This window comes from Lutra lutra, chromosome 7, assembly GCF_902655055.1.
Source record: "Lutra lutra chromosome 7, mLutLut1.2, whole genome shotgun sequence".
Classification (NCBI taxonomy): domain Eukaryota; kingdom Metazoa; phylum Chordata; class Mammalia; order Carnivora; family Mustelidae; genus Lutra; species Lutra lutra.
Genome location: NC_062284.1, coordinates 19,749,275 through 19,763,921, shown reverse-complemented (window position 1 = coordinate 19,763,921; position 14,647 = coordinate 19,749,275). Strand labels below are relative to the sequence as shown.

The window sequence follows — 14,647 nt, the reverse complement described above, 5'->3', positions numbered from 1 at the left end:
ACAGGTACCACAACAAAAAATAATTTTTGGTGGTACAATTAGAGGAAATTAAATGATACATGTTACACAGCTGGAAAAAGTATTTCCTTTTTAAAAAAGTCTTCCTCCTTCCAGTTTTCTTTCAATCTTTCTGACCAGAGCTCACTTTTTGCTAGGTAGCCTATCTTCCTTCTCTCTTTACCTTGCTTATCTTAACTGAACAATAAAGACAAGATTAACGGTGAGCTGTTCCTGAAGGCTAAATTCCACCCCAAACTGTGTAACGAGTTTCCTCTCCATCTTTGTTTTTACAGTAACCACCCATTTAAGGTAAGGGATACTAGCTTTCCATTTATGGTATCTCTATTGTCTCTAAGTAGAAATGTATGTTAATTTAAGGAAATCCCTAGCAGAATTTGCCAGTGACTGAGGGTAGGAACAGTGCTTGTAACCAAGTACCAAAAGAAATGTGCTTACTGTAGCTGTCCTTCAGCAGGTCCCCCTTTCAGCACATCTGAAATTACTATGGAAGTTTCCCCACTCTGAAAATGAGGGTTGTCTCTTCCACCAGATATTGCAATTCCAAATCCAAATCCAGGAGCCTAAAGTAATAATTATCGAAAAACACTCCTATTACGAAAAAGAATTGTTCACTGTATGATACAACCTAAAAAAGTTTAAATATAAAAATTACCATCTTATTACATCTATGATCCAAACACTCGCTTGTGTGATATATATCAGAATGATCTATACTGGTATGGGAATGCATACTCTAATAAATTAAATGCTGGACATAAAAGATTATTAAAATTTGCTGATTACAATGTTTTCTAAGTACTAAAATGTATTTTAAAATTCTGAAGAACACTAAAATCCTGCATTTATTTTTATCATAAGAGCTCTTGAAGGCACTGGCAATGCATCAGTGTTATCATCACAAAACTGGCAAATAATTTATAGAATGAATACTTAATTAGTATAAACATCTGATGCCACCCTGTATAATAAAATATCAATAAGCTGTGAAAATCAAATATGTTATTTCAACCTCCTTCAACAATGCTAAAAATATCTTTAGAAGTAATACATTATAAGAATATCTTATATGCATATTGCATAGAACAGAAAGTTGAGCCATATCAAACTGTTTAATGGGGCACCTGGGTGGCTCAGTTGTTAATCATCTGCCTTCAACTCAGAGCATAATCCCAGGATCTGGGATCAAGCCCCACATCAAGCTCCCAGCTCTGTGAGAAGCCTGCTTCTCCCTCCCCCAATCCCCCTGCTTGTGTTCCCTCTCTCGCTCTGTCAAATAAATAAAATCTTTAAATAAATAAATAAATAATATTTTTAATTAAAGAAAATAATAAACTATATACTTCTAAATGACCTGAAAATCTTAATCACAATGACTGAGGGCGACCAATACAAAGAAAACTGAAAATATTTCCAAGTTAAAAAATTACTAAACTCCTATCTTCCTAAAATACAAGAATAAATCACTACACAAAACCATTCCCTTAGTATAACTCAAAGACTGAAAATATCCAAATTTCAAAACAGAAACAGGCCTAAAATTTCAAAAATATGATTAGAAAGAAACAACTGTTGGCACAGAATTGGGAAATATGAGAAACTACTTTACAGAACAAATTCAAATACATTTGAAAACCCTGATGAACCAGGGACACCTGGGTGGCTTAGTCAGTTAAGCATCTGCCTTCCACTCAGGTCATGATCCCAGGGTACTGGAATCCAGCCAGGGCAGTGGGCTCCCTGCTCATCAGCAGGGCGTCTGCTTCTTCCTCTGCTCCTTCCCCCCACTTGTGTGCACACATGCTCTCTTAAATAAATAAATAAATAAATAAGAAAGATCTTTTTTTTAAAAGGGTGGGGGGAAGAAAAAGAAAATCCAGATGAACCAGATTATTGAAATGACTCAGAAGTTAAAAATGCAATTTAAACAATGCAATTTCTGGAAATGAAATAGAGAAAATTATCCCACAAAAAAAGCACCAGCCACAGATGATTTCATAGGCAAATTCTACCAAGACATCATTGTTCAGGTAGCCTCAAAGCCCCATAAACTGTTCCAAAGCACTGAAAATGAAGGAAAGCTTCTAAACTTTTCTATAAAGCAACTATAATACTGACATCTAAATGATAGTGACTGTCCATAAAGACAGAGCCCCACTCCAAATATTAAAGCCCAAAATGATTTCTATATAACTATACAAAAAGTATTAAGCAAAAAAAGAGGAAACAGAGGGCTACTTCCTACAAATACTCCATGACAAAAGGGGTATTATTACGAGAATGCAAGATTGATGTATAAGGAAATTCACTGGTATCATACATATATCCTATTACTAAATCTAAAGGAAAAAAATTCTATGATTATATCCACAGACCTTTAAAAGGACTTTGACAAAATCCAACAGTTACTATTAAAGAAATTAAAAAAAAATTCAAGAAAATTCAATCTGTTGTGATAGTTGCTTTTTATTAAAGTACATGAAGAAAATCCAGCTTCACATACATACACAGTTAAAAAAAAAAAAAGGAAGTATTTTAGTAGCCCTTTTAGGTTATTCTGGATATTCATGTTTGATTTTATACCAAAACTTGTTGTGAGCTTCTTAACAGTTGTAATGTACAATCTGAAACATATCAATGAATTTTTTGTACTCAAATACCCATTGGCAGGTTTTGCATTTCCAATGGGTATTTTTAACCATTACTGGTTTTATAATAAATAGCATGCCTTGGTCATTTGAAAAATACTTGGGCAAATCTTTCAAAAGATAACATATTTCATTATATATTTTTTAAAAATTCTGTATTGTGGTGCCTGGGTGGACTGGTTGGAACATCTGACTTTGGCTCAGGTCATGATCTCAGGGTCCTGGGATGGAGCCTCCCATTGCTCTGGGCTCAGCGGGAGTTTGCTTGTCTCTCTGTCCCTCCCCACCCCTCTACCCCGCACTGCTCATACTCTCACACTCTCTCTCAAATTCTCAAGTAAATAAAATCACAAAAAAAAAAATAAAAATAAAGATTGTGTATTAATATCATCACCAATCTCACCAAAATCTGTAAGTACTGAAAAGCTATTGGCTCATGGTAGTAGATGAAAGCTTTCCAAATGTTGGTTTTTGCTTTAAATTCGATTTTCTTTATTGGCAACAAATACATCAGAATTGCTTTCCCTGAAGCAACAGGTACTCATTCATTTGAGAAAAATGTCTGTCAAATATTCAACTCTGGATAACCATATATTCCTTCAGGTAAACATCGTGTTTGTTACACACACAGACATATGCACAACTCATTTCCAAGTCAAAGAATCACAAAAGTACTTCAGTATAAAGTGTCTTATGCATATATACTATTTCAGTGCAAAATTTAAAAACTGTACTGAAAAGCTGAGATGCAGTAAAACTAAAACTAATAATTTTTACTGCTTCGAATCATTCAGAAACAAACTTGGAACTGTTCTTTAAACCATGAGTGTATGGCAGTGACTGTTAGTAAACGTTTGATGTCATCACCTTGATTTGGGCTATGGCAGCCAGTTTTACCCAACACTACTGCACCTTTACTACAAAAATATCAATACAGTGCAAAAGACAAATAATATTTTCATACCGTTAGGAAAATAATTTGCACTTGATCCTAAAAAGGTTTCAGAGACATGGTGGGGTCCTCAGACCATACTTTGAAAACACTGATATTAGGACCTTCTAAAAAATAAGAAAAAGAGGGGGAAAAAACCCTACCAAAATAACAATAAAACAAATCATTTGCAGAAGATACATAAGATATTAAAACTCATAATTAGAGAAATGCAAATTAAAACCACACAGTGAACAATAAAACTTAAAAGTATGACAAGACATTTTATCGAGAGGGCTGTGAGAAAAAGGTATTCTTACACACTACGGATGGATATGTAAACTTTAATTCTTTAGGAATTTGTTAATACCTAACAAAACTATAAAAGCACTAATCTTTTGACAGAGCAAACCAATTTCTAGGAATTTACACTAAAGATATATATACATCTCCAACAATATGAAAATACATACACAGTTATTCCTTGCAAATTGTTAATTGCAAATAGTGGGGGAAAATCTAAATGCCCACGGATACCTGTAGAGCAGTGGGTAGTAGAGGGTGGGATTACTCTTTTGCTTTTTATCCTCCTCAGAAGAGGCTCAGACTAATCTTTCATTCTATATACTTTAATGTTGTTCATTTACATCTTGCTTGATAATTCTTTTATTTAAAATGTTAAAATAACACAAAAATATTATAAAGAAATACTGAAAATGTCAGGAACTTTCAATAAGACAGAGATGAGAAGTTATTTTCCTTAAGATTTACTTGTGAGTATCCCTCCTCAGCCTTTAAGCTAAGATCAAGTATAGATTTACTTGTGAGCAAATCTAGGTGCAGTTTTTGGCTGCAGTGAGCCAGGGTCAAAAACCTGGCCTGGACCACTGCTTCTATGCAGCCCTGGAACTTTGTAAGGCATGTAAATCCTGGATCAGTGTTTGCTACGGTTCATTTAACGACTAGCCAGAAGTCTGTGGTCCCTAAATCTGGCTGGGGATGAGAATCACTTGGGAACAGTTTCAAAAGCTGATGTACAACCTCCCACCTCATACCAATTTAAAAAAAAAAAAAAAAAAAAATAGGGGCACCTGGGTGGCTCAGTAAGTTAAAGCCTCTGCCTTTGGCTCAGGTCATGATCCCAGGGTCCTGGGATCAAGCCCTGCATCGGGTTCTCTGCTTTGCAGGGAGCCTGCTTCCTCCTCTCTCTCTCTCTGCCTGCCTCTCTGTCTACTTGTGATCTTAGTCTGTCAAATAAATAAAATCTTTAAAAAAAAAAAAAAATGGAAGGGGCGAAATGGCAGGCATTCATTTTATTTTTTTTTTAAAGATTTTATTTATTTATTTGACAGATCACAAGTAGGCAGAGAGGCAGGCAGAGAGAGAGGAGGAAGCAGGCTCCCCACTGAGCAGAGAGCCTGATGCGGGGCTCGATCCCAGGACCCGGGGATCATGACCTGAGCCAAAGGCAGAGGCTTTAACCCACTGAGCCACCCAGGCACCCTGACATTTTTTTTTTTTAAGATTTTATTTATTTGACACAGAGAGAGAGAGAGAGTGAGCTCACACACAGCAGGGGGAGGGGCAGGCAGGGGGGAAGGGAGAAGCAGTCTCCCTGCTGAGCAAGGAGCCCAATGCAGGGCCTGGGATCATGATCTGAGCTGAAGGCAGATGTTTAACTGACTGAGCCACCCCAGGCACCCCTGGCAAGCATTTTTTAAAAATTAATTCTAATGGGCAGCCAGTGCTGACCACCTCAGCCTTAAATGGCTTGTGAACTTCAGACCAAGGTGACAATCAAAAACTTCAAAGTTTTCACAACTATTCCACACTTCCCCTTCCCTCTATCTTCACCTTTGTCTCACTTGGCCTTCTCAATAAATTTCTTACCGCCACCAGCTTAAAATTTACCCTCCCTCCTGTTTGAAGGGTTATCACTCTAAAAACAAATCTGATCCTGTCATTCCACGGCCCATGGGTCTAAACTCCTTAGTATGAAGCATCGTGAAATACAACTCCAAACTTCCTGGCACCCCAATATTTGCTCTAAACACACTGAACTATGGATCCCTGCTTAAGCATGACATGCATTAGGAAACTATGCTTTTGCATGTCCTCTCTATTCCCAGGGCCCTTCCTTATTATTATTATTATTATTATTCCCTTCCTTAAGGGCCTTATCAGTCTTGTAAGCTTCAACTCATCCTTCAAAATCCAAGTTCAGGGGCCCCTGGGTGGCTCAGTTGGTTAAGCATCTGCCTTTGGCTCAGGTCATGATCCCCAGGGTCCTGAGATCGAATCCCACAACAGGGTCCCTGCTCCATGGGGAGCCTGCTTCTCCCGGTGCCTCCCTCTTTCCCTCTCTCATGAATAAATAAATATTTAAAAACGAAAAACACAAAATCCAAGTTCAATGTCATCTCATTCATAAAACCATCCCACTTTTCCACTGGTAGAAGAGGTACACACTTTTACTTAACACACGGGGCACTGCAAGTAACCTGGCTATCAGAGCCCAGCCTGGGAGGGGTTCACATACTCATCTACATATTCCAGCTAAATACAACCCTGCAGGAGCCTAACACAAATTGGGTGTGTCAACAACTGTGAACCAAAACAAGTCTATGACTAATTATTCAATTTAATTTTAATTAAGTTCCCATTCTTTTGGGACGCCTGGGTGGCTCTGTCGGTTGAGTGTCTGCCTTCAACTCAAGTCAGGATCCCAAGGCTCCAGGAAATGGGTCCCGCTTTTGGTTCCTTACTCAGCAGGGAGCCTACTCCTCCCTCTGCCTGCTGCTTCCCCTGCCTGCGCTCTCTCTCCGACAAATAAATAAAATCTTTTAAAAAACTCCTTTAAGAAAAAAAAAGTTATCTTTTTTTTTTTTTAAACTAGCACTAATTTGAGCATTAGAAGCTCAGATTCCTGGAAAAATTAACACCCATGGTAGTACCATGGATTGTGGATGTTCTTGAATTCTCAAATAAAAACATGCAGGAAGAAGCTATACAATCAACAAAAAGCATTTACAACAAAGCCCAGTAACCGATATATCCCCACAAGGTACAAAACAGAAGCAGTCAGCGAGGAGCAACTAGCTATGAAACTTGTGTGTTCCCAACACCTACATGGAAGGAAAGCCAGTTTCCAACATACCTAAGACCTGAAGAATCCCCCAAGTAACTGATAGGTGTTCACTGGAAAGAACAGTGGGACAATTTGAGAACAGCAGCTGAAACTGGGAGGGATTTTGCCTGCTCCAAAAGTAGGTGACAGCAAGAAGCCTGGCAGTAGAACCATAATCAACTGGAGCAGGGTATCCTGTAGGAACACTCAACATTGACCTAAGGAACACTCAACATTGACCTGTCGCAGGCCTTTCTAGGACAGGGCCCCACATTGCAGAGAAACTGTTGGCAGTGGAATTAAAACTGGGTGGGACAGGAACAACAGAGACAAAAGAGAAGGTCCAGATAAAAGTGTGCAAAAGGCAAATAACTAGGAAATGTCAGAAAGCAGCAGTTACGTTTTTTGGCAGACATACATGCATGTACATGTAAACACACGCACACACAAGAAAACGAAGCCAATTTCGAAAAAACTCACTAATTTTACATAAAATGAGCAAAGAAAGTAACAGGATCAAATCCATTACAAAATTACTATAAATACAGTGAGTAGCAGAATATCCCTACAGAAAATGGAAGCTTGCCAGAATGAGTGCTCAAAAAAAAAAGGGCGGGGGGGGGGGGAGCTGTTACTATTACAAAACAACCAAAAAGACATAAGGAAATATATAAGACACGAAAGAATAATTAGAAAACTCAAATAATTAGAAAAACTCAAAAATGAGTTGACAGAATCCAAGAGTCAATTATAAATTTTAAAAAGTCATTTAAAAAAAATATTTTATGTATTTATTTGACAGAGGGAGAGATCACAAGGTGGCAGAGATGCAGGCAGAGAGAGAGGGGGAAGCAGGCTCCCTGCAGAGCAGAGAGCCCGATGCGGGGCTCGATCCCAGGACCCTGAGATCACGACCCAAGCAGAAGGCAGAGGCCCAACCCACTGAGCCCCAAAAAGTCATTTTTGATAGGACCACAAGACTAATAAATAATACTATAAAAGAAAAAGAAAGTAAAAGGAAAAATCTTTTTAAAACAAAAAAGAAATGATGCATAAGATTTTTTTTAAATATGTGAAAGAAAATTTTGGAAGATAGGCAGTAGAGATATAACATATGCATAGCAGGAGTCCCTAAAAAATTAAACCAAAATAAGGGAAAATAATAGTAAAAACTGTAAAAAACAAAACTTTTCTATTATGAATTTTTTAATTGAAATTACACACTCAAAGGACACACATCAATGTAGATACGAGAGTTATCAGAGAGTATCATTCAGAGACCAACACCAAGATCTACTCAAATAAAATGACTATATTTAAGGAAAAGGGTTCTTTGGCATCTAGGCCAAAAGATCTCATAACTTACAAAGAAAGAAATTTAGATCATCATCACATTTGGATAGCAACATGTTATGCCAAAGATAACATAGTTAAAGTACTCAAAGAAAACAGTGAGCCGGGGCGCCTGGGTGGCTCAGTGGGTTAAGCCGCTGCCTTCGGCTCAGGTCATGATCCCAGGTCCTGGGTTCGAGCCCCATATCGGGCTTTCTGCTCAGCAGGGAGCCTGCTTCCTCCTCTCTCTCTGCCTGCCTCTCTGCTTACTTGTGATTTCTCTCTGTCAAATAAATAAATAAAATCTTTAAAAAAAAAAAAAAAAAAAAAAAGAAAACAGTGAGCCAAGGATTTTATATCCAGTAGAACAGACCTTCCAGTAAAAAGACACAGATAAGCTAATAAACATGCAAAACCACAGAGAATATTGTTTTCATGATCCCTTTCTAAAGAATCTAAACAACAATCAAATTCTTCCTAAAGAATCTAAATCTGACAATAGAAATGACAAGAGAAACACAGATAGGACTAGTGATAAGCATTAAATATATTGTTACTTATAATACTAAGATTAAATGAGAATTAGGGGAGAAAGAATCAAATTATGTAATAGCTATAGGATCTAGGTATACTAAAAACCATTTTTTAAAAATGGGGAGAAGAGTAAGAATAGCCTGTATAATTTTAGTACTGTTTACAGTAATTAAAATTGATACTGTCAGAATTACTATTATTCCAGACAATGGTATACTCCGTACTGACTTAATAAAAGACTAATGCGCTTGTCTTCCTAAGGCATTTTCAAAAGAAATACAAATTATTCCATTTTATTCTCTTATATCTTTACCACAAGATAGCTGACTTTTATATATTTACCTGAAAAAATGTCCAAGATAGTGGGTTTTTTAAATGTTTTCTATTATGGTGGGGGGGGTGATTTAAAGCAGCATAATATGATCTCGTTTATTTGTATGTGCAGACACATATATAGGTCCTAACTTTTACATGGAAGAGCATCAAAGAATTTTACTTTCACCATGTCTTATCCTTTTGAGACCATAAGCAGCCACAAGTAGCAATAACTTAAATGTTTATATCTTTGCCTATAGGGAAACGGAATTTTTAGCCTGGGATCTGTTCAGTTATTTGTCCAGTTTTACTGGACACTAGCCATGCCCATTCCTTTACATAACATTATGAGAGCTTTTGCTTTGCATAGTTGCAACAGGGACCCTATTCTGGCCCACAAAGCTGAAGCAATTTACTCTCTGACCCTTTACAGAAAAGGTATGCGCACTCCTGTATGTTAAAGCATTTCTTGATTGCTTAAAAAAAAAGAAAAAGAAAAAGAGAAAAAGTATTTCCTAAAAGGTGATTCAGTTGCAGAAATAGCTAGATAATCTCTTCTCCAAACATTTTTCTCTATTCTTTTCAAAGATGTCCAATTCCCTACTTAGAGATTTCCCTGGTCGCCTTCAATTTTTTCTCCTGGTTTCCCATGCCACGTTTTTACAATCAGCTGCCTTAGTCCTAACTTTTTTCACCGATTATAGTTTTCCTCTTTCTCCATTTAATTCTTCCAATCAACCCTCAATATTCTACAGAACTTATTCTACCTGTTTTTGCAATGGACCCTGGGATCACTGAATTTTAAAACCAAACAGATCCTCTGCAATCATCCAGTTCAACTTCCTTTTTACAAACGAAGGCAGAGGCCTGGCGTCCTATGTGTGTCTCTACCACTTTCAAATTATGACTTATGTAGGAATTCTGTGGATTTGAGTTCCCTCACTTAAACAAAAGAGGTTAAGATTGTATTAACTCTGATACACTTTGATTCCATGAGGTCCCAAGGGATTTAAAAGGCCTGTTCAAAATCAGTAGTAAACCTAAACTGGATCACAGGTCACAAGACCCCTACAATTTTTCTACATTATCTTGGTAGCTTCCAGAATGTTGCTTAAATTATCGTGCCTGTTAGATTGGTTCCTTTTTATCTCTGTGTCCTTAAACAGTCCCCTGGCTACTGAAATTGTGTGTATGTGTCCCCATTTATTCTTGTACTCTTCCTCTCTTACAGTTCTTATACCCAATTTGTAGCTTCCGTTTCTAACTCCTATTCTATTCCTTTTTTCCCAGCTTTTTATAGGACACTTCCAATTGTTCTTCTCCAAAATGGTCACTTTCTACACAAAACTGACCAAACTCTGACTCCTTCCTTACCAAACTTATTACTTTTTATTTTATTTATTGCATGTAAAGGAAGCTTATGTGACACACTTACATAAGATCTGAATTTCAGAAATTACATTCCATAAACATTGTTTAAACTTAAAATTAATTTGACATATAAATAGAAAGCATTTCTACATAAATAGAAAAAGCATTATATGTTGAGTCCAACAAATTGGGTTCGAATTACAATTCTTTTGCAGCATTTCATTAGACCTCTCTGACACTCAGTTTACTCCTTGTGGTTATTAACACCTAATTCACAGAACATTAAATAAAATGAAGGGGCGCCTGGGTGGCTCAGTGGGTTAAAGCCTCTGCCTTCTGCTCAGGTCATGATCCCAGGGTCCTGGGATTGAGCCCCATATCGGGCTCTCTGCTCAGCAGGGAACCTGCTTTCCCCTCTTTCTCTGCCTGCCTCTCTGCCTACTTGTGATCTCTGTCTGTCAAATAAATAAATAAATAAATAAAACTTTAAAAAAAATTAAATAAATAAAATGAAGAGTTCAAAATATTTATTATTGTACTCTATCAAGATAAACATGGTCTCCAACTTGCTAAAACAAGCCTACCTTAGCTTTCATGCTTACTTGAGTGTAAATGTTCACTTTTATCTATCTTACACCAGTTTGGTGCTACTTAAGAGATACGTAGGATTTCTTCCCACTACCCCTTCTTGGAACAGGTTAAATGAGATATAATTCACATAGCATAAAATTCACCCTTTAAAATGTACAAGTCAACATTTTTGTATATTCAAAGAGGTGTATAACCATTATTACAATTTGGTAACATTTTCATCACCCTAAAGAGAAATTCCTTACTTGTAGCCATCATCCCCCCAACCCTAAGCAACCACTAGTCTACTTTGTCTATTTACCTGTTCTGACCATTTCATTATAAATGGAATCATACAATATATGATCCTTTGACAGGCTTCCTTCACTTAGACTAATGTTTTCAACATTTATCCATATTGTAATACTTTATTTCTTTTTACTACTAAATAATATTCCCTTCTGTGGCCATATTCCACATTTTGCTTATTCATTATTCATCAGGTGGTAGGCAATTAGGTTACTTTTACTTTCTATTATATGTAATGCTGCCATGAACACTCATGTAAAAGTTATCGTGTGAATATTTTTTTTTTCATTTCTGCTGGGTATATATCTAGAAGTGGAATTGTTGGGCCACGTGGTAATTCTATGCTTAACTTTTGAGGAACTTCCTGTTTTCCATCATGGCTACACCATTTTACATTTCCACCAACCAATATCCACATCTTTACTGACACTCGTTACTGTCCGTCAGTGAAAACAGCCATTCTAGTGGGTGTAAGACTCAGTATGAAAAAAGAGAGTATCAATTTTTGAATACTGAGTATATATAGAAAATGGTACTCTAAACATATTAAGTTAAATACGATTATAAAATTAACTTCACCTGGGGCGCCTGGGTGGCTCAGTGGTAAGCCTCTGCCTTCAGCTCGGGTCATGATCCCAGGATCCTGGGATCAAACCCCGAGTCGGGCTCTCTGCTCGGCGGGAAACCTGCTTCCCACCCCTACCCTCTCCCCCCGCCTGCCTCTCTGCCTACTTGTGATCTCTGTCAAATAAAAAATGAAAAATAAAAATCTTTAAAAGTAACTTCACCCGTATTTTACATTTTTTAATGTGAAAACTAAAAAATCTTAGATTACATATGTGGTTTGCTTTGGCAGTATTGTTATTGGACAATGCTGTTATTACAGACCTCCTAAGAGCAACTTTGTTGGATAGGTGGGCCTTCTAAATAATTAAGTTTTATTGGATATAACCAAGTACCAAGCACCAAGGGGATGTAAAATTAAGATTTCCTACCCTTTAGAAAATTATAATGCAGTAGAAGATGGGGGAAACAAGAACCTGAGGACTATCATTCATCTGTCACTGAGGACCAACAGGGAGACCAGAATCCATAAGGCAATCTTGGATATAATTCTAATGACTGCCACAGTGCTTATCAGACAGTGGCGCACCCAAAAATTACTTAGCCTTAAAGATTTAATAGGATTTCAATGGCTTCTAGTATCCTTGGGTGAAAAAAGTTTCCTCTGAGAATGCAAATAGAAGAATGAGGCAATACAGAAGACTATCATGTATTATTCTTGACAATAAACAGAAGAAAATGTTAGCTTTAATCCACAGGCATTTTGTCCTTTTAAAAGAAGTTACTTCCAACTTTTCTTATCACTGACTACCAGATGTCAAAGAATATGATTTGACCTTATTTGGCAATGCTCAATATCTGTAACTCCAGGTTACTGCCAAAAGAACATAGCTTCAAATTATTTCCTTTACTTTTCACTATTGCCAAAAGCTCACTAGCTCACCGTCAAGAGGATGACTTTTTCATTCCTCTGTCAATGCTTCTTAAAAATGTGATGCAAGAGGCCATGGCTCTCCATTTCAAACTGGAACATTTTAAAAACATGTATTAGGGGCCTCATTCCAAACCAAATGAATCAGAATCTCTGTTAGTTGGGGGATGACCTTGTTGACTTTTCTTTACAATAAGCCCAGAGAGGCACTGCTCTAGATCAGTGGTCAACAAACCATGGCTTCCAGGCCAAAGAAATAATTACAGATCTACTGGAACACAGCCATATGGATTTGTTTACCTATTGTCTGTGGCTGCTTCTGCAATTCGAACAGTTGAGTAGTTGTGACAAATTTATGGTCTGCAAGATGAAAAAAGTTTATTTATCATCCAGCTTCTCCCAGCAAATTTGGCTGATAATGTTCTAGCCTAAATTTTATTCTGGATCAATGTGGAACACCAAAAGACTGATACATTTGAAAGTTACTGTTCTGCAGCTTCAGAGAATGAAGTCAACTGAATCATGCTTTGGCATAAGTCTTTCAACTTGTACTGACAGGGCTATTTTTAGAAACCTCCAAAAAAAAAATTCCTGGAGGAAAAAAAAAAAAGATTCCTGGAGGGATGGGTCATTGAGAACTTCTATTCTGTCACAGTCTCTTTGATGAGGCCCAAAGGCAACACAGGTCTATGTTCCCAGCATAACAGTTAACATGCTTAAAAACCAAAGAATTATGAATTCTATATTCATCTCTATGTATCTTTTGATGACATTCTTCTGGGCTGGTACCTTTCTCATGGCAAAAGAAAATTAAAGCACAAGAGGTCAGCTATAGAACAGAACTTATACTAATCTTCTAAAAAGAAAACTGAGACTTGCCTATTAGACCTACCATGAGTTGGTATGAGACTACGAACACATTTAGGAAATTGGGATTGTTTTCTCAATATTCAAGACCTTTTCCTACTTTACCTAAGCTAATGAGATACAGACCTGTAGTAAATGTACTTAGCATTTCCCTGTATTTAAAATCCTAACAGAACCAGGCAAAGCAGTAGAAAGGGGAAACAAACTTTAGCTAATTTAACTCTCTTCTTTTATTTTGCTTATTTTATTTATTTATTTATTTATTTTTAAAGATTTTATTTATTTATTTGACAGACAGAGATCACAAGTAGGCAGAGAGACAGGCAGAGAGAAAGGAGGAAGCAGGCTCCCCGCTGAGCAGAGAGCCCGATGCGGGGCTCGATCCCAGGATCCAGGGACCACGTCCTGAGCTGAAGGCAGAGGCTTTAACCCACTGAGCCACCCAGGCGCCCCATATTTTGCTTATTTAAAAACTAAAAAGGTATGAGGAAAAAGAAACATAATGCGATAATGACAAGCTACCTCTACAATCTCAGATAATCTAGCTTCCACCTAAAGAAATTATATAAAGAATAGCAATTTAAACTCAATGTAAGCACAAGAAAAGAAATACTAAAAAGAGCAGAAATCAAGGAAACAGAAAACAAAATAAAGAGTATGAATGAAAACAAAAGCTAGTATTTTGAAAAGATCAGTATTTTGAAAAGATTGTTTTTAAAAAAAAGATCTTATTTAATTTTTTGACAGAGAGATCATTAAGTAGGCAAAGTAGCAGGCAGAGAGACGGGGAAGCAGGCTCCCTGCTGAGCAGAGAGCATGATGCAGGGCTGGATCCTGAGATCCAGGAGCACCCTGAGATCATGACCTGAGCCCAAGGCAGAGGCTTATTAACTCACCGAGGGACCCAGGCACCTGATCAGTAAGACGGTTAAATCTCTAGCTAGACTGACCAAGAAATAAAAGACACAAATTACCAATATCAGAAATGACAAAAGGGACATTATTACAGATCCTACAACATAAGAAAAAAGGACTAACCGTCTTATGTACATAAATTTGACAACTTAGATGAAAGGGACAAATATTTTGAAACATACAAATTACCAAAGCTACCAAAACCAAACCCCAAA

General features: G+C 37.1%; 1 protein-coding gene across 11 annotated transcripts in view; it reads right to left on the bottom strand.

Moving 5' to 3' along the window:
• TJP1 (tight junction protein 1) overlaps positions 1 to 14,647 on the bottom strand; it is a 251,152-nt gene that overhangs the window by 68,621 nt on the left and 167,884 nt on the right. For all 11 annotated transcript variants that reach the window (XM_047735914.1, XM_047735915.1, XM_047735916.1 and 8 more), the window contains one exon: positions 457 to 581. In XM_047735914.1, coding sequence (XP_047591870.1) covers positions 457 to 581 — 125 coding nt within the window. The remainder of the gene's footprint in view (positions 1 to 456; positions 582 to 14,647) is intronic.